The sequence below is a fragment of the Vigna unguiculata genome, chromosome 11 (assembly GCF_037176805.1).
Source record: "Vigna unguiculata cultivar grain cowpea cultivar isolate G323 ecotype 2 chromosome 11, ASM3717680v1, whole genome shotgun sequence".
NCBI lineage: Eukaryota > Viridiplantae > Streptophyta > Magnoliopsida > Fabales > Fabaceae > Vigna > Vigna unguiculata.
In genome coordinates, this window is record NC_140802.1 from 44,820,470 (window position 1) to 44,839,247 (window position 18,778).

General features: G+C 36.0%; 4 protein-coding genes across 4 annotated transcripts; 1 reads left to right on the forward strand and 3 right to left on the reverse strand.

Annotated features, from left to right (window-relative positions):
• Window positions 1-61: 61 nt before the first annotated feature.
• LOC114169391 (amino acid permease 4-like) lies at window positions 62-2,692 on the forward strand. The gene is made up of 8 exons (XM_028054533.2): window positions 62-309; window positions 417-537; window positions 654-887; window positions 997-1,090; window positions 1,262-1,476; window positions 1,562-1,719; window positions 1,800-2,027; window positions 2,118-2,692. The coding sequence occupies exons 1-8, from the start codon at window positions 262-264 to the stop codon at window positions 2,541-2,543; spliced, it is 1,524 nt and encodes a 507-aa protein (XP_027910334.1). The 5' UTR covers window positions 62-261; the 3' UTR covers window positions 2,544-2,692.
• On the reverse strand, window positions 2,576-4,353 carry LOC114169392 (protein EARLY-RESPONSIVE TO DEHYDRATION 7, chloroplastic-like). Its single transcript, XM_028054534.2, has 3 exons — window positions 3,254-4,353; window positions 3,086-3,170; window positions 2,576-2,984 (listed from the first exon to the last, which is right to left on the reverse strand). Exons 1-3 carry the CDS (start codon window positions 4,254-4,256, stop codon window positions 2,801-2,803), a joined length of 1,272 nt encoding a protein of 423 aa, XP_027910335.1. The 5' UTR covers window positions 4,257-4,353; the 3' UTR covers window positions 2,576-2,800.
• A 1,297-nt stretch (window positions 4,354-5,650) lies between these two features.
• Window positions 5,651-8,264, reverse strand: LOC114169343 (subtilisin-like protease SBT1.6). Its single transcript, XM_028054459.2, has one exon. It carries the CDS (start codon window positions 8,222-8,224, stop codon window positions 5,897-5,899), a length of 2,328 nt encoding a protein of 775 aa, XP_027910260.1. The 5' UTR covers window positions 8,225-8,264; the 3' UTR covers window positions 5,651-5,896.
• An 8,221-nt stretch (window positions 8,265-16,485) lies between these two features.
• LOC114168644 (actin-depolymerizing factor 5) lies at window positions 16,486-17,788 on the reverse strand. The gene is made up of 3 exons (XM_028053538.2): window positions 17,670-17,788; window positions 17,255-17,514; window positions 16,486-17,010 (listed from the first exon to the last, which is right to left on the reverse strand). The coding sequence occupies exons 1-3, from the start codon at window positions 17,688-17,690 to the stop codon at window positions 16,860-16,862; spliced, it is 432 nt and encodes a 143-aa protein (XP_027909339.1). The 5' UTR covers window positions 17,691-17,788; the 3' UTR covers window positions 16,486-16,859.
• Between the last annotated feature and the right edge of the window lie 990 nt (window positions 17,789-18,778).

Genomic DNA, 18,778 nt, shown 5'->3' on the forward strand with positions numbered 1-18,778 from the left:
ATATCAGAAAGTTGAAAGCAATCGTCATCATGAATATGGACCTACTTATTGTATAAAGCTATTAGCTGTGTTAGGATGAAGAAAACTACCATCAGTGGAAATGTTATACACATAACTATCAATGGAAACGTGTAGTACGAGTTGACTGTACATAGGCACAGTCTTTTCCTATAAAACCACATTCATTTTCATCATTTAGAACCATCCCTTCCCTTTCATTCACCTTCTTCTTACTTTTCCCTCCCTCACTATTACCTTCACATGTTGCCAAGAAGTAGAACACTACCCACCAGAATGCACCAAGGAATTGTAGGAACTATATGTTTGAATATCATACGCTTCTGCTACTTTTGTATATGTATTCGTTTACAATTATTTACGTTCATTCATTGTTGATGTTCACTGGTTTACTACAGATAGAAGAGAGGCAAGATGTGAAGCACTACTTACAAAATACTCAAACGGAGACTGTTGCTGTGAATATTCAGCCTAACTATTCCAAATGCTTCGATGATGATGGTCGTTTGAAGAGAACAGGTTCACTATACTTTAACTTCGTATCAAATGCTGTTGTAGTTTAAGAGTTTTCGACAATATTTTATGTATGTCCCTATTCATTAACTATATTGTTAACTTTTTATCTGTGATTGCAGGAACATTTTGGACCGCAACTGCTCATATCATCACTGCTGTGATAGGGTCTGGAGTCCTTTCTCTTGCATGGGCAGTAGCTCAGCTTGGTTGGGTTGCTGGACCTGTTGTCATGTTTCTCTTTGCTTTGGTCAATCTCTACACTTCCACCTTACTAACACAGTGTTATAGGACGGGTGATTCTGTTACAGGACAGAGAAATTACACCTACATGGAGGCAGTAAAGTCCATCTTGGGTACGAGGATTAAGAACATTATGTTACTATATATGTAATGTAACCAAAAGAAACCAATGTGTTGTTATCATGAAACTGTCATATTCATACCACTTTTTTTGAGTTTCAGGAGGTAAAAAGGTCAAGTTATGTGGCCTGATTCAGTATGTCAATCTGTTTGGAATTGCAGTAGGGTATACCATTGCAGCATCTGTCAGTATGATGTGAGTTCAATTCAAACATTAGTGACTTTAGTTATATATTCCCTCTTGCTCTATACTTAAAATGTATTAAATATAGTTGAACTTGGATATATTACCTGATTAAGCTAGTGATGCTTCCACCCCCCTTAAAAATTGACCTTTTCTTGAATAACTATGTTTGTGTTTTCTCAGGGCCATAAAAAGGTCGAATTGTTACCATAACAGTCATGGAAAAGATCCCTGTCACATGTCAAGCAATGGGTATATGATAACATTTGGAATAGCAGAAGTGATTTTTTCCCAAATCCCAGACTTTGATCAGGTGTGGTGGCTATCCATAGTTGCAGCTATTATGTCCTTCACGTATTCTTCAGTTGGATTGAGTCTTGGCGTGGCAAAAGTAGCAGGTGCAAGCAGATATATCTTTTATGTCAGCATTGAACCATTGTTTACTTGTCTGTGCAACTTCTAAGTTTGTTTTTTACGTTGTAGAAAATAAAACTTTTAAGGGAAGCATGTTGGGGATTAGCATTGGCACTGTGACACAAGCTGGAACAGTAACTGCCACGCAGAAAATATGGAGGAGTTTACAAGCTCTGGGGGCAATGGCCTTTGCATACTCTTTTTCCATTATCCTCATCGAAATTCAGGTAACTCGGATATGATATGACCTATTACGATAATGCGTATTCTACTTGAGAAATTAAGAAAGCATTTGGCTTTGTTGCAGGACACCATAAAATCTCCTCCTGCAGAGCACAAGACCATGAGAAAAGCCACGGCTTTGAGCATCGCAGTTACCACAGTGTTCTATTTACTCTGTGGATGCATGGGTTATGCAGCCTTCGGAGACAATGCACCCGGAAATCTCTTAACTGGTTTTGGGTTTTATGACCCTTATTGGCTTCTGGACATTGCCAACCTTGCAATTGTTGTGCACCTAATTGGGGCATACCAGGTATTCTATCATATACCGTCGTGAATTTTAAGAAAACTGAACAGAGCTTTACAACCATTTCTGAAGTGTATGTATGTATCATTATTCCAGGTTTTTTCCCAGCCCTTATTTGCATTTGTGGAAAAATGGAGTGCACGTAAATGGCCAAAGAGCAGTTTTGTGACGGGAGAATATGACATAGCGGTTCCCTTCTATGGGGTGTACCAACTCAACTTCTTCCGCTTAGTATGGAGAAGCATTTTTGTGTTGTTGACGACCCTCATGGCCATGCTCATGCCCTTTTTCAATGACGTAGTTGGACTGCTCGGAGCTTTTGGGTTCTGGCCATTAACAGTTTATTTCCCTATCGACATGTATATTTCGCAAAAGAAGATTGGACGATGGACCAGTCGATGGATTGGACTTCAGTTACTTAGCGTTAGTTGCCTCATCATTTCATTAGTAGCTGCCATTGGTTCCATAGCCGGTGTGGTTTTGGACCTCAAGACTTACAAGCCATTTAGAACTACTTATTAAGTGAAAACCAGTTCTTCACAGATACCAGTGTATAAGCAAATGATGTGTATCTACTTTGTTCAATAAAAAAAAAAAACAGTACCCTGAATGAAAGAAAAAGAGGAACAAACACAGGTTCTTTTCCCGAACATCTACATTAGCCATAAATAGTAACCACTCTGAAGATCGATAAAAATGAAAAATACACGAACAAACAGACAAGACAAACTAGTGTATATATAAAGGGTGTCCTAATTCTTTTGCTGCCATAACATTACTCATTTCTTAGCCTTCAGTTTGACAGAATTTGCTTCAGCAGCAGCTTTGGCTAGTGTTGTTGGCTTGATCACACTCTTGGGGTTGAGTGCCTTCCTAAGTTTGAACACTGCCCAAGCTGTCCCAATTGCATGCCCTGCGGCGTCAAGGCCTTCATTAGCAACCTGGGCTGCTTGCTCTCCATACCTATCACAACCAAAAAGGCAATACAGAGAAAAGCCATGTCAATCGTTAAACAAAAAGGGTATGATTTCATGCAAACGTCTTATCTTAAGAAATGAACTTACCTATGTGAAACGAGTTCAGTGGTCACAGATGACGAAGTGGACATAACATTCCTCCCAGCTACTTCTACAGCATCCACCACCTTATCTGCACATTACACAGCCAAAAACATATAAACAAAAGACTATGCCAAATCCCCAAAACAGCTATAATAAAATAATATAACTTACTGAATCCATCCATGGTAGCAAGGACGATTTCTCCAGGAAGAAGACTAAAGAACTTCTTTCCGGGTTTGGAGTTGACTACAGAGCTTGTGAAGAATCCCGACACTTTGACAACCCCAGAGAGGACACCGGTGGCTACTTTCTCTGACATCTTGGTCAACTTCTTCACCCTTTTCATATTCTCCAATGCCTGAGGACTAATCTGGGACTGGGAACCAGGCTCCAATCTCTTCTTCATGAAATCATTCCCCCACTTCAACCTCTCCACAGTAACATCCCCAGCCCACAAAATCCCCCTGATAACATGACCCGACCCGGCAGCAATCCACCTCGCAAAACGCCCACTGTAATCCTCCACGTTTGGCGCCAACGTCGTCCAATAAGCACCAGAACGCTCTTCGATCACTTCCCTCTTCTCCTCTGATTTTAATTCTTCAGGTGATGTCTCTGTTGTGACTGAACCATCCAACACCTCCCATCCACTCACACCCTTCACTTTCTCCTTCGACAGAAAGCTATACTTCTCCAGAACCCCGTCCAGTTCCCTCAGCACCTTCTCTTGCCCCTTCGCCGCCACCGTCAACCCATAATTCAGCACCTCAAATCCGTTCTCCGCCTGTTTCTGTGGAACTTGCAGCGTGAAGAAGTAGTGCGACTCGTCCAGCTTCACCGCCGCCACGTCCTTGGCCAACGGCCACTGAACCTTATCGCCGACGCGAGCGAGAACAGCCACCACTTTGTCCCCTTCTCCGAGGCTGGATATGGTGAGGTTCCCCGAAGCGAGGTGCACGCTTGACTCCTTTTCTATGAGATGCAGAATCGCACCCGGAACCGTGACGAGAACGTTTTCCATGGCTTCTGTCGCGTTTGGCTCTTCTCTAATGAGATTCTCTGTTTCTACTGAAGGATAAATGGAAGAAGATGACGATGAATGGTGGGAAAAGGGAGAATCAGCGTCTGGATTTGTGGAATCGACTTGTGGGTAGAATGAATTTTGTTGAAACATGACTTGAAGTGAAGAACGATGGAAGATGGAAGACAAATATGAATAACTGTATATATACCTACCGATTACTTCGTTGGATAGATTAAGATTAAGTGGAACATCAAATAACACAAATATATAAAATTTATAGGCAAAACAAAACCGACATGCCGCGGAAAAGGAAACACGTGGCGGTGGGGATTACGTGTAACAACCGCGGTTGCTAAACGATTATACTTACTTTCTGTTTAAGAAATCAAGAATGAACTGCGAACAATCCGGATTCCACACGCGGCAATCCCTTTAACTGGGCCTGTGCGTTCCATAGCCCAATTGGCCCAATCCAATTAGTAATCACTCTCACTTGGGTTTTTTTTTTTTTCTCACATGCATAACTTCAACCAAGGGTATTAAATGCAACTTTGACTACAGGCACATGTAACTGTTTCTATTTGTGTTTCCCAACACTTTTCATTAAAGTTTTTTTCTTCATTTTATCTTATGGCATCAATTTTAGTGCTTCTTTTATTACTTTGACGAGATTTTATGTGTTTCCATACACATTAAATATTTTGTGTAACAAACGAACTTTACAATAATAGTTATAAATGTCCTTAAAAGAATACTATATGGTGAGGCTATTGACACTCTTGTATATCTGTTCGCTTTCTTTTATAAGATTATATATGGCACTAATTAAATAATCAAGAGTTCAATTGTCATATTCTACTAGTACAAAGATTTGCGTATTTTATCTTTTAAGTGAAAATCATTATACTATAAAAAAAAAAAAAAACTAATTATCTTATTCAATATCACATTACATTGCTGACGCAATATAATTTATGTGAAAATGTTCATGGATAGGTTTTTAGCTTTTAAGTGTCTTTTTTTTACTATATATTAAGATTACAATAATTAAGTATTTCCAATAAAAAAAGTTATATTTAGTTAAGATTCTCTCTCTCCATTCTTTTTCCATTATCATTTATTTCATTGTTGTGGTTTTGAAAAAAGAGACGAAGATAAGATATATCCAAAGTATAAATAATAAAAGAAATATAAGAATCAGATGATTTTTTTTTCCCTTTTAGCACATGCTTCCTAATTCCTAAAATTAAGATTGACACCAAATAAGACTAACATGTAGATGGAATAATGGAAACAGATAGGAGAGTGAAGGTGATAGAAGTCCTTCATATTAGTCAAAGGAACCTGAAGGCTCTCTCCTAATTAATGCACTATTTAGGGTAATGTAATATTTGCAGCAGAAACCTCAAATTTTAAGATTAGAATAATAATAATAATAACTAATTTATTTATATTGAAATAAAATAATTTAATATAAATATTATAAAAAAAAATTTATTTCATCCTATGATTTTATAAAGTATAAAAGATAGACTCCTAAAGACTAAAAATACAAGGTGAAGTTTAATTAAATTCAAAAAAAGAAAAAGTGAATAAATAAAAAGTACAACAAAGGTTTGCAACTTCTGCTTGTCACTTCAACCAAACACATTTCTAAATTAATAATTAAAAAGAAAAAGAAATACAAAGTATTTGACTATTGTCTTATATTAGCTGTGGCAATTTAGAGAGGTGCCACTCACTTCATCACCAGTCACGCGCCGCATCGATCAAAACCACATGATCAAACTTTATAACGGTTCTATTTGAGTAACGACAATGGGGCTCCGAACCACGTGCTTCCCATCCGTCCACGTCAGCGACCCGAAAACCGCCCCAGATTGACCCATCTTTAGATTCCGGGTATCCCCCGCAACCGTCACCACATAGCTCCGCTTCTTCACCGCCTCAGAGAACACCAGTCGCGATGGCTTCACCGTCACGGTCACACCACTCGCCGGAGCCTCCACGCTCACGCGGTAAACAGCGTTGGCGGACCCCACGTTGGTCACGGTTCGAATGAACGTCTTGGACGCCACTCCCTTGGACGAAACCGGAAACATGGCAACAAAGGAAGGGTAATTCAGATTCTCCGGTGATGGTTTTCTCACCGGACAAGTCGCCGGTGTGCGAGTAATCACCTGAATAACCTTGGGTCCGTAACCAATACCACAAAGGAAATTAACATAATCATTGTTGGTGATATCATAGACCAACCCAGGATCCAAGGCTCGTCCAAGGTTAAGATGACCAGCGCCGAAATCATAAGGAGTTGAACTGTTCCCGGTGGCTTCGTCGGTCATGACCTGGTTGCGGTTATCGAGGACGGTGGCGGTGGTCATCAAGGCGGACCTAATGGCGGCGGGGCTCCAATCAGGGTGCGCGGATTTGAGCAAAGCTGCTGCGCCACTCACGTGAGGGCAAGCCATGGAAGTGCCAGACAAGATGTTGAACTCCGTTCTCCTCGTATCCGAATCTAAACCGGTCGGGCCAACAGCGTCAGTCCAAGCCGCGATGATGTTGACACCGGGAGCAATCAAATCCGGTTTAAGTAGCTGAGGGTTCAAACCGTTGGGTCCTCTGGCCGAGAAAGAAGCAATGACCGGTGCCGGTTTGATTCCAAGAATGGTGCCTTTGAAATCAAGCGTGGCCGTTGGGTTTGCTGAAGTTGAGATGTATTTCTTGATTGCATCTCCTTCGTTGGCGCCAACAGCACATGCAGGAAGAAGATGAGCATCTCCCACCAGTCCTTCGCCGTTGGAGATTCCGTTCGCCAGAATCATTCCCACGCCGCCGGCTTTCTTCACCACCAACCCTTTCGCAACCCTTGGGCTACTTCCTCTGTCGCATACTACTATTTTACCCTTCACCAGGTTCGGATCCAAGGAATTCTCCATGCAAAGGGAGTCCCCGAGAATCCCTGATTTCCCAGGGTAAACCAGTTGATACATTTTCCCACTCAACGCAGCTCCGGAGTAGAGCGACACGCCAGAGAGCTTCCTCCCGTTGCCTAGAATCACCTGTGCCGGGAAGTCACGGTCAATGGTGCCTGCTCCCACTGTTGTTAACCACGGAGCGAGGTTGGTCACTGACATTCCGCTTGGCCCATCGTTGCCGGCGGAAGAAGACACGAACACTCCTCTAGAAACCGCACCGTAGGACCCAATTGCGATAGGATCGAGGTAATAAGGGGAGGCAATACCGTCACCACCGCCTATGGATATCGAAATGACATCGACGCCGTCAGCGACGGCGTTGTCGAATGCAGCGAGGATGTCAGAATCGAAGCAGCCAGCGTTTTTCCAGCAAACTTTGTAGACCGCCAATCGCGCTTTCGGAGCCACTCCCTTAGCGATCCCCGAAGCGTACCCTGACATGTTAGCTTGGAAGGCGTAGCGGCCCGCAGCGGTTGAAGCGGTGTGGGTGCCATGGCCATCCGCGTCGCGAGGGGAACGGAATTCAACAGTGTCGTTGATTGGATTGAGAGGACCGGAAGCCGCGCCAGCTTCGTGACCCTTGGAGAAGAATCTGGCACCGATGAGCTTACGGTTGCAGTTTTTGGGAGAGAATCTGGCGCCGGTTTCGCATGCGCCTTTCCAGCGACGGGGAATGGGGCCGAGGTTTAAATCAGAAAAGCTGCGGTGCTCCGGCCAGACGCCGGTATCAAAGACCCCGATGATGACGTCAGAGCCATAGTCGGATTCGGACCAGAGGCCTCGCTGGTTGCGGAGGCCGAGGAACTGCGGCGAGCGCGTGGTGTGGAGGTGGCGGCGACGGTCTTCGAAGACAGCGAGGACGGAAGGGTGGGTGCTTATGGAGGCTACCTGTTGGGGCGTGAGAAAGGCGGAGAAGCCGTGAAAAACGGTGTCGTATACGTGGAGGATGGTGTCTTGTTGGGCGAACTCGGAGGTGTACCAGTGGTAGTGGGTGGTAAACACCGATGGCTTGGAGTGAGAATCCACACGGAAGATGAAAGTTTTGGAGGGTTGATCGGAGCAAACAGAGGAAAAGAAAATGAAGAAGAAAAGGACGGAGAAAGATAATTGGGGAAGAGTCAATTTCAAAACTTGCTTGCCCATTTCAGACAGTGGGAAGTGAGAACTCAGTTACTGATAAGTGGCGAGTGAGAGGCCAGTGTTATAACAGCATCCACTATGGGGGCACTCAACACTCACCAACGCTTTTTTTTTTTTTTTTTTATTAAAAATCCGTTTTTCTTAAAAAAAAAAACATAGAACCCAAAAAGGATGGAAGTTTTAAAATAATATAACTCTGTCTAATAATTGATTTTCCTTAATTCAACATTAATTACTAGGATAAATTATTTAATTGGTCCCAAATTTCGTATGAAAATTTGAATTTGGTCTTTCAATTTGAAAAAGTGTTAAATAGGTCCCTAATTTTGATAAGTTGTCTTAATGAAGCCCCTTCCGTTAAAATGGCAGAAACGGCGTTAAGAGCAGAGTGACATTGAAATGGCAGACTGAAACGTGTCATTTATATTTAAATGCATTGAAAAACAGTTCAGAATTACTATATATAAGTGCAATGAATCATCCATAAACCCCAGTGTTCATCTTGCTGCGTCTGGGAGAAATGTCTTGTGGACAGTGTTCATTCTGCAATGTTGGGAGAAATCAAAACCCAAGTGCGTCCTTTTGTGGTGGAAGTGGGTCTATAAATTTGGGCGTGTCAGTGATGTGTTATTGTGGAGAGAAAGCAGCATTGAGAACTGCAAGAACATTGAAGAATAAGGGCAAAAAATTTTGGGGCTGCCCTAAGTATAAGGTGAGTTACATGGAAACTTTGCTATGAAGAAGTTGATGGTTTGACGTTTGTTTATTGAAGCTAACATTATTTTGTGAATTTGGAACAAAGTGGAAGTGATCAATTTGGTGGGTGCAATTATTTCAAATGGTTTATTGATAATGAGATTGAGGAAAAGGGTTGGAGCAGTCAAAAAATTGAAGAAATGGGTGGTGGGAAGCTGAAAATTGAAGAAATGGGTTGTGATGGGAAGCTGAGTATAAAGAATGTTGAAGAAATGGGTTGTGGTGGGAATAAGAATGCAGAAAAGACTGCTGCAGTGAGGTCTGTGGTGGCAGAAGAAATGGAGAAATGTATGAAGTCAATTGAAATTAGGCTAACTATGTTGACAATGGTAGTTGGTGTTTTGTGTGTATTGAATATCATTGTAGTGTATGTGTTGGTTACAAAAGCATGAGTCTTTTTTTAGTTCAGGTACTTGGTTTGTGTTATTATTGTAATGTTTTATTATGAATGAAAAGTTTCCGAACTTCTAGTTTCATTATTCGCACCTCTTTTATAAATTTATAAGTAACAAAATAAGGAGAAGAGAAATAAGGTTGAACACTTAATCTTGATAAACAAATAATGACACCTGGTTATATTGATAAACATGTAGTGCTCCATACTTAAACATTCAACATCACAAAATAAATATGGTCCACCATGTAACCCTGTTACAGCACAAAATAAATGGTTCATAAATGGATTTGATGATCCACAAAACAAAAACAGCAGCTGCTTTTAAGTGTTTACAAATATCGTTCAAAGAAGGAGTTCAAAACAAAAAAACTACATCAAATCTTGATCCATGTCATGATTTCCATATGCGTCCCCTCCTTGCATTGAGCTTGGGCCTGATGGGTGCTGTATGACGTGGTGCTTGTGATGGTCTATTTGGTTGGACAGATGATTGTGCAGAGGACAGTAGTGTTGTGTTTGGTAGTTGAGATGATGGTAGGTGTTGTTGAGATGATTGAGCAGAAGGCAGTGGTTGTGGGTTTTGTTGTTGAGATGATTGAACAGGAAAACCCTAGACGAACCCTGAAGCCCCAATTTCGCCAATGCCCTTTCTGTTTTATTACAGCTTAATTACAACATTTAATCACAGCATTTTTGTAAAAAATTTATTTATTACAGCATTTAATAACTTTCCACACAGTCTTCACAAAATATTTATTTATTAAAGCATTTCAAAATTCCATGTGTACCACATTTAATATGCCACTTCACTGTTCAGTTCCGTCTACCATTTCCACGTCACTGTGCTCTTAACGCCGTTTCTGCCATTTTAACGGAAGGGGCTTCATTGAGACAACTTATCAAAATTAGGGACCTATTTAACACTTTTTCAAATTGAGGGACCAATTTCAAATTTTCATACAAAATTTGGTACCAATTGAATAATTTAACCTAATAACTAATCCCTGCTACTGCATAACATTTTTGTTTGTACTTTCTAAGATCGCATGAGTCAGCTCAAAATCTTACTAAATTTTTAGACCGCATAATTTAAATAAATATATATATATATATATATATATATATATATCATTTTTTTTTAAAAGATGCATTTTGTTATTAAACACATAAAAAAAAGTGAATTATTCCTTTAATTGAGAAACACCAAACAAAGATGTACCCTTCTATTTCCAGTTTTGGATTTAAATGCTGGCATGAAAAGGACTTCAGTTTAATATAGTTGTAATTCTTTCTTTCACTACAAAGTCTGAAAGAAAGGGTAAAAAGTAATTAGGATGAATTGAAAATTACAAATGACATCAACATTACAGTTTTTATCTGGCTTTGACGTTAATAAATACAACGATTCTTAGTTACATAAAGATACATTAGCCCCCGGTGATGAATCTGGTCATATAAAACATATATCTATAAATACTCTTTATATTATTAGTGTGTAAACAATATTTTCTATTGTTTATAAAAGTGACAAAAAATTAGTTGAATTACTATATAATTAAATTGAACTTTAAAAATAGTTTAGATAGAAATAAAATAAAATATATAATAAGTAAAATAAATTACATTAAATACACTACAATTTAAATGAATTAGATTTAATTAAACTACTTAAAGTATTATAAGACTAAATTAAGTGAACTAACTACACTGTGTGCTATCTTTTAAGTCAGATCAAATTCAAATAAACTAGACTTGTCTTGTTTCAAATCATTTAAATTGTTTGAGTTATTATTTGCTTGCTCTCCTATTATTTTTAAGTATTTTTAAATATTACAAATTATACAATAATTAATTCAATTATTTATGTTATGTATTTAGTATAATTTAAAGAAAATCTATTTTACATTGATTTAATTATTGAAATCTATATCGAACCTACTAATAGACGCTCATAATTAATAATTAAAAAAGCAGTTTAACGAAGGATTTTTTTTTTCAAGATGCGCCATTAAACGTTTTATGATAAACCTCAAAACTTAATGAAAATTGTCATATTCATTTCAGGCAACGGTCCAGTCAATAATTATCATAAGAATTTGTTGTTGAATAATAATAAAACATTTCATTACATTGTTGTAATTAAATCAAATTTTAGTATTGAATAGAGCTTATCTAATAAAATAAAAGTTAGACTCCCTTAACTGTTTAAAAAGTAATAAAATCATAAAAATGATTAAATTTTTCACTATATAAAATATTAGCAATCAATATTAATTTTAAATAAACTTGAAGTAAAATGTAGCCATTAGATGAAAAAAGTAAGTTTCAATATTTTAGGGTTAAATCACAAATAAATAAATAATTAATGTAAAATGAAACGTGGACACCCATGACACCTAAGACCATGGCCCATCCCATCAGTCTCATTCAATCACCCAAATTTTTTCTTCTTATTTTCTTCATGTTGAAAAAAATTTTAGACAGTGACAACAAAAATATATTATATTATTGTATCTAAGCTGCATTTATTATATACACCACAATATAACCATCTATGATTAAAATATAATTAATGTTCTATTCATATTGAATTTATTTTTTGATGTATTGAAATATTCAAATTTATATTAAATATTTACTGAGAAAATGCAGTTAATTTTTTTACGAATTTTATTTAAAAACTGTATATAATTAACATTAAGTCACAATTAATACCATTACTTATTTGTATATGGTAAATATGTGTAAATACATTTTTGAAAGTATGACAAAACAATGTCAATTTATACGCACCAAACTTTTTAACTACTTAATACATTAATATTTTTGTTCTGGACTTTTAAATTTTTTGTTTGTTTGTTTCCGTCCGGTTTCTTATTAAATTTATTTGTTTTATTTTAATTTTCAACGTAACTATATTGATTTATTTATTTGATGGTATGATTCATAGAGTTAGGAAAACAAATTTAATGATATCAAAAAACTAAACTAAATATCAAATATTAAAAAGTTTACATTTTGAGAGAAATGATAAAAATGAGATGTTAGAATAAAAAAAATTTATAGTATAAAAAACTATTATTAAAAAATGTACTTTTGAAGTGAGATATAAATAAAAATAACAGTAGCATCACATAAGTGTCATGAGTTACCTTCCCAGAGCATTTAAGAGAATTCATGCACTTATTTCCATGCATGCATGCCAATTGGGAGACTCACCAATAAATATTTTATCTATTCATGGAAGTGTAAGGTTTGTCATGGAATTCTAAACACTGCTTCTATGTACTATTGTATTTCAAACTAAACCATTCCCAATAATAATAACTATTCTACACTTACACATTAAAATTTAATCCAATAATTTATTTTTATTTAATGTTACTTAAACGTTTTTCTTATCTTCAAATTTTAACATAAAAAAATGAAAAATAACTAAAGTGGTGACAAATTGTATACAAAAGTTACTTGCAATACAGGAAACTGGTAGGGACTTTAACCCCAAAAAAAAGTCCAACACTACCGACAGAAATGTTTTTTTAATATTATTTTTCCATCAACCGACAAAATATTGGTACTGTTTATTTGATACTTTATTATTTATATTCACGAGAATTTATCATAATATATAGAGTAAAAGATAGTCAGATAGAAAAAAAAAGGTAAAGCAAGTGAAAAAGAAAAAGAAAAAGAAAATGATCAGAAGATAATCATAGTTAATGCCGATTTAAGCGAAGACCAATTGCAATACTTCTACCATCATTACACTTTTGCTTATTATTTATTTGTAATGAATACTATAAATAAAATTAAATGTGAAATTATTTTGTTTTTCTCGGCTTGGTAACAACCATGTATGTACATAGTAAGCAACCTTGCACGCATGCTTTCAAATTGCAGAACTGATTAGAGCAGTGCAGGGAAAGAAAGTTGATCGACGCGCTTGAGAGTCGCGCGTGGAAAGCAATAAACTTTATTTCATTGGAAAATGTTTATGTGTGTCTCCTGTTTAACTAGGCAAGGGACATAGTAAGACAATGTCCCACGAGCATGAATCGGACGGTGGGAGATGATTGTGTGGGCCATGATGGAGAGAGACGAAGGGTGGAGATTGCGTGGGAGAAAGATTTGTGCGTGGGAGGACATGTGATGATTTGAGTGATTGACGGCCCCGAGAGTGGTCTGGTCCGACACATGTCTTATTCTTTTTCTTTGCCTTTCTTTATTTTGGGTTGCGCTGGAAAGTGGTTTTTGTCAGAAGGTGGTTAATACCCTTTGACGACGAGTTTAGATGGTGAGTCAACTCGGAATATATGCCATTGATGCACCTCAAAATCAATCTATATCCATCCACGGAATCACTCCATGGATAGAGATAACAAAGCAACACGCTTCAACGGAATATATGTCCCCACACACAACTATATTTTAATTTTTACATTCAGATTAAATTAATAAATTACATTAAAAAAAAACATGCTTCCGCAATTTGAGTCATATAAGTAGGGAAGTCAAGCTATTAAACATAAATTATGCTTAAAAAATTTATTAAAAAACGAGTTCAAAATTATTTATATCTTAAGTTGAAAAGAGATTTAAACTAGAAACACTCGATATATAAATATATAATTTGTAGTCCAAATTGAAAGAGATCTAAACTGAATATGAGCGAGGCCCAATATTAGCATGGCCAGCATTCTGGGCCAGTAATAATTTGGAAGTAACTAGGCCCTGATAAAGGCTTCGGGTTGTGGTCCATTTCAACAATGATCATCATAAACCAGGCAACTTGTACAAGTAGTGGCTGTTATTTGGTTTTGGTTATGATGGCAAACGACCACAATATATTTACCAAAAAAATTTGATTAAATTACTTTTTTATCATTGTATTTGTCATGAAATTCCAGTTTGATCTTCAAGTTTTTTGTTGTCTCAATTTGGTTCTCATTTTCGTAAAAATGACTCAATTTGGTCCTCACAGTTAACTTTGACCAGACGGTGTTAACGCTACATGTCAATTTTTAGTTTTTTTGAATTTTTTGAATTTTTTTATTTTTACACATGTTACTTCACAATTGTGCCACGTGTTACACTTTGACACGTGGCACAACTGTGAAGTGACACGTGTAAAAAAAATTTTAAAAACTCAAAAATTGACACGTGGCGTTGACTTTAACACCGTCTGGTCAAACTAACGGTATGACCAAATTGAGTCATTTTTTAAAAAATGAGGACCAAATTGAAATTTTATGACAAATAAAGAGACTAAAAGAGTAATTTAACCAAAAAATTTTAACTATGTAACAAAACACATCCAGAACCAGGATGTTTGAAAATTCTCTCAGAAAATCCACCGGTTAATATTTGTGAAATGGATAAAACATTCTTAAAATGCAAAACCCGTTGCATTAAAGTAAGTTATTAATTAATTAATTAATATTATTTTGATACTCAATATATATTAATATTTAAAGTTCAGAGTGTAGTGTGCATTTATTGGTATTTAGCTTCAAGGAATGAGACACAGCCACATAAGTGCGAGGAATGGTGATAGTTGGGAAGTGAGTTTAAATGTGTGACGTTGGTTAGTAATATGATTAGAATACTCCTTGTAAGATTTGTTTTATATCATGCTATAAATTGGTTTTTGGAGTTCCTTGTAAGAGCAATGTTTCCGGATACCTAGAACTATAAACCCTATCAAAAAAATTTCTGGTTTTAGCATGCAATGGTGCTTCGATTTGATTCCAGTAACCACCACCACTTTTCCTCCTCAGCTTTTATACATAGAGGGTAGGATCCCTAGGTTTCATACTTTTTTTAACACATATATAATAAGTATTAGATGATAATAATATAGTTTTATTGCTCAACAAATGATTAAAAAGGCATGTGATGATAGCATTATTGAGTAAGAACAATTAGCAAAGAAAAAAAAAGGGAGAGTAGTTGAGGTGGGGTTGTAGAAAAAGACGAATTGGTGATAAGGTTGAATGGTGAAGTTAATGCGTCCACAGCAGCACGAAAACGACACGGAAATCGAAAAGGTTCAGTTATGCCCCGCCAAGAATCAAAACAGTGAGGCCCGGCCCGGCCCAGCTCCATCTACCCACTACCATTGCCCAATTCGGTCAACTCAATTCATCTACGAAATTTAGATCTCTGCATTACCTTAACCGACAAACACTACACAACCTCTGTTTCCATATTGCTGTTTTTTTCAGGAAATTAGGGTTCAATTTTCATTTTGAGTCAGATAATATAATATATATATATATATATATATATATATATATATATATATGACACACACTACGATAGGTTGTACTTTCTGAGTTATTCATTCACAGTACTAAATATTTTCGCATCTTGCCATGTATACTCATTTGCTTGCATTAGAGCATTGAGAATGATAGCTATGAATGTTGGAATATATAATTTAACTTAGAGATATTTTCAATCTGTGACAATCACGCACATCGCCATCTTGATAGGCTAGCTAACTTGTTTGTAATCTTTCTGGTGTACTTTGCACAAGAAATTTGGGTTAATAGCATAGAAAAGCCCTTTGAACGTGTTGTCAAGAAACGATGGTGCATTATTTACCCAAGTATTAACCAAATACTACAATTCCATGCAATCAACATCTTTTCAATTTTGTTGGCTGTCTAAAAGATAAAGACGAAAGGAAAAAGTCAAAAGAAAATCCCCGTCATACAAACAAAACGTGACAGCAGAGATAGTTTAGCGTCCAAGTAATATTGCAGACACTTATTTGTGTAAAATATGATTTTTTTAACCATTAGATTTACTTTTAATCTAAAATATTGGTGGTGCACTTGCTATATTCTCTCTCTTTATCTGTACCCAAAAGAAGTGCAGGGTGTTGGAAAAGTAGAGAAATACTTTTGATATGTAAAAGGTTAATTTATTCTGATGGTCTTCTCAGACACTGTTTCTGGTTTTGTAGAAATCCAGGAGCGAGCACTGTTAGTAAACTGCAATGGTTAATTAAGAAGTTGGATGTTAAGAATGTATAGAATGAATGAAAAAGCGTGAGTTAAACATGGTAAGGTATCAACTTTCCGTGTGAAAAAGTTGAGCTAATCCATTGTTTTCAATAATTTTCATCATTAAAGAGATTGCAACCAAAGTTTGTTGCCCTTAACTTATCATACACCCGACAGTCATATATTACACATAACTTATTATCATGACTAAGGATTGAAGATTAGATGCCCCACTTACATCACAGTGGTGCCGAAACCAACACAATTAAACTAGCATAAAAACAAGAAATAAGAAGAGCACATGTCATACAGAGTCATTGGATGGACCATATATATATATATATAGATATAGATATAGTTATTTAAGTATTATATTATTGGAAATAAGAGAGTAAGATTGAGGGATTAATTGATTGATTAGCTAGGTGGATGAGCAGATAATTTAGGAGCAGGATTCCCACTTAAAAAAGGGCATTTATTTGGCTCTGTCTTGAATTACATCGAATCCCATCTCAGTTGGGTCAGTGGCCTGAACTTCATAGCTTATTCCATCCAGAGCTCTTCTCAGCCCATCCTTTGATGTTGCATACAGCATCTTTGCTCTTATCCTTGATGCTGTTGGAGACCTGAAATTTTTCCCATCAATCATCTTATTATTTAATTCCCACCATAATTGCATTTGTACCTAAAAAAAAAAACCTAAATTACCCAAACCATTTTCCTATTACACTATTCGCCCTAAAGAGTCAAAATGTATACAAGAATGGTGCAGGGTGAGTTGCAAATAACCATGGTTGTGGTGGTGATTGTCGTGACATACGAACAACAGAAGGTTAATTAATTGAGGAAATGTTTGAGTAATATAGATACCATGCAATGAAGAAGATCTTGCTCTTCCGGCAGTTATCGACGGTGACAAAATCAAAATCGAACACGGCGTATCTACAATCGTCGTCGGGCAAGGATGCTGCAAGATCACCGTAGCTTTCGCCGGGACCACCAACCTTATCAACGGTCACAAGCCTTGACTTTTCATCGATCTTAAACACTATGTATCTATGCACCTTCTTCCATTTCATTTCCATGAATGAGTTCTTGCACTCATCCGTCACCCACATCCCAGTAGTCGCCTGTTAATTCACAAATCACAACCAATTCATCACTATAACACTATACATACACATCGAAATCTGCATAATCGAACCGCACACACTTTTGCATACTATTCCTATCTAAATCGGAAGAAATTGAATGAGAAAAGGTTACAGATGCAGCGGAGCGGTACCATTTTGAACGCCATCGCCATTGTTATGAGGTGAGAAGCAGAACAAAGTTTCCCTTACTTTTTCTTTTTTCTTATTGAGCGTTGAAAGTTGACAAGAATCTGAAGGAAGAGTGAGACTTGGGTCTATATATAAGCACCGTCTCCCCGAGTTTGCCATTGCTATTTCCTCTTATTTACATATGTGTCCTCTTTTATATTTAATAAATCGTCAAAATAATTAATTATTCATTAATTTGATCTCAGCCTATACAAATTAATTCAAATATTGAATTAATGCCTGTTTAGTAATTTTACAAAAAATTAAAAATTTATAAATTTAATTACCATTCATAATTTAATAAATTAATTTAACGTATTATTTATTTTATATTTAAACGTGTTTTACCTATAATTATCAATTTTCTTAAGTGAAAATGGGTTAGTTGCATTAAACAGTGAAAAATAACTTTTTTTGCTGTTAATTCTGTCGTAGATTCATATATAAAGAGTTTATTTATTTTTATAATAATATAATAATATGTTAGCTACATTTTTCATACCAATAATATATAAGTATTAAAACCTTTTTTCAGTACTTCAGATGATAGAAAATATTGAATTAATTGAAGGTGAAAAATTGAATTATAGACATTTCCTAATTAAATGACATGGAATGGTCATCATAAATTAAAAATACCTTCATTTGTTAGTATTTTGAAGGAATTATATATATATATATATATATATATATATATATATATATATATATATATATATATATATATATATATATATATATATATATATATATAAAGAAGGAAAGAAATATTTCGGTTTATGAATCAATCTAGTTCATAAGGATTTGATTGAATAAAATTAGATTGGAAAAAAATTAATTTTTTAAATAGGTATCAAATTAAATACTAATTACTTAATCCGTGGATTCGATTTGGTTGAAAGTGTATTCAACCGTACAATAATTTTTTATTAAGTTTTTATAATATGTTATAAATTTTTGTTATAATTATTTATTATTTTTAAATATCAGAATGTTATTCGATAATGTTATTTATTGGTTGTAAGTTGACTTTAATTTTCAAGTAGTATATTTATAATAACATTTGATGAAA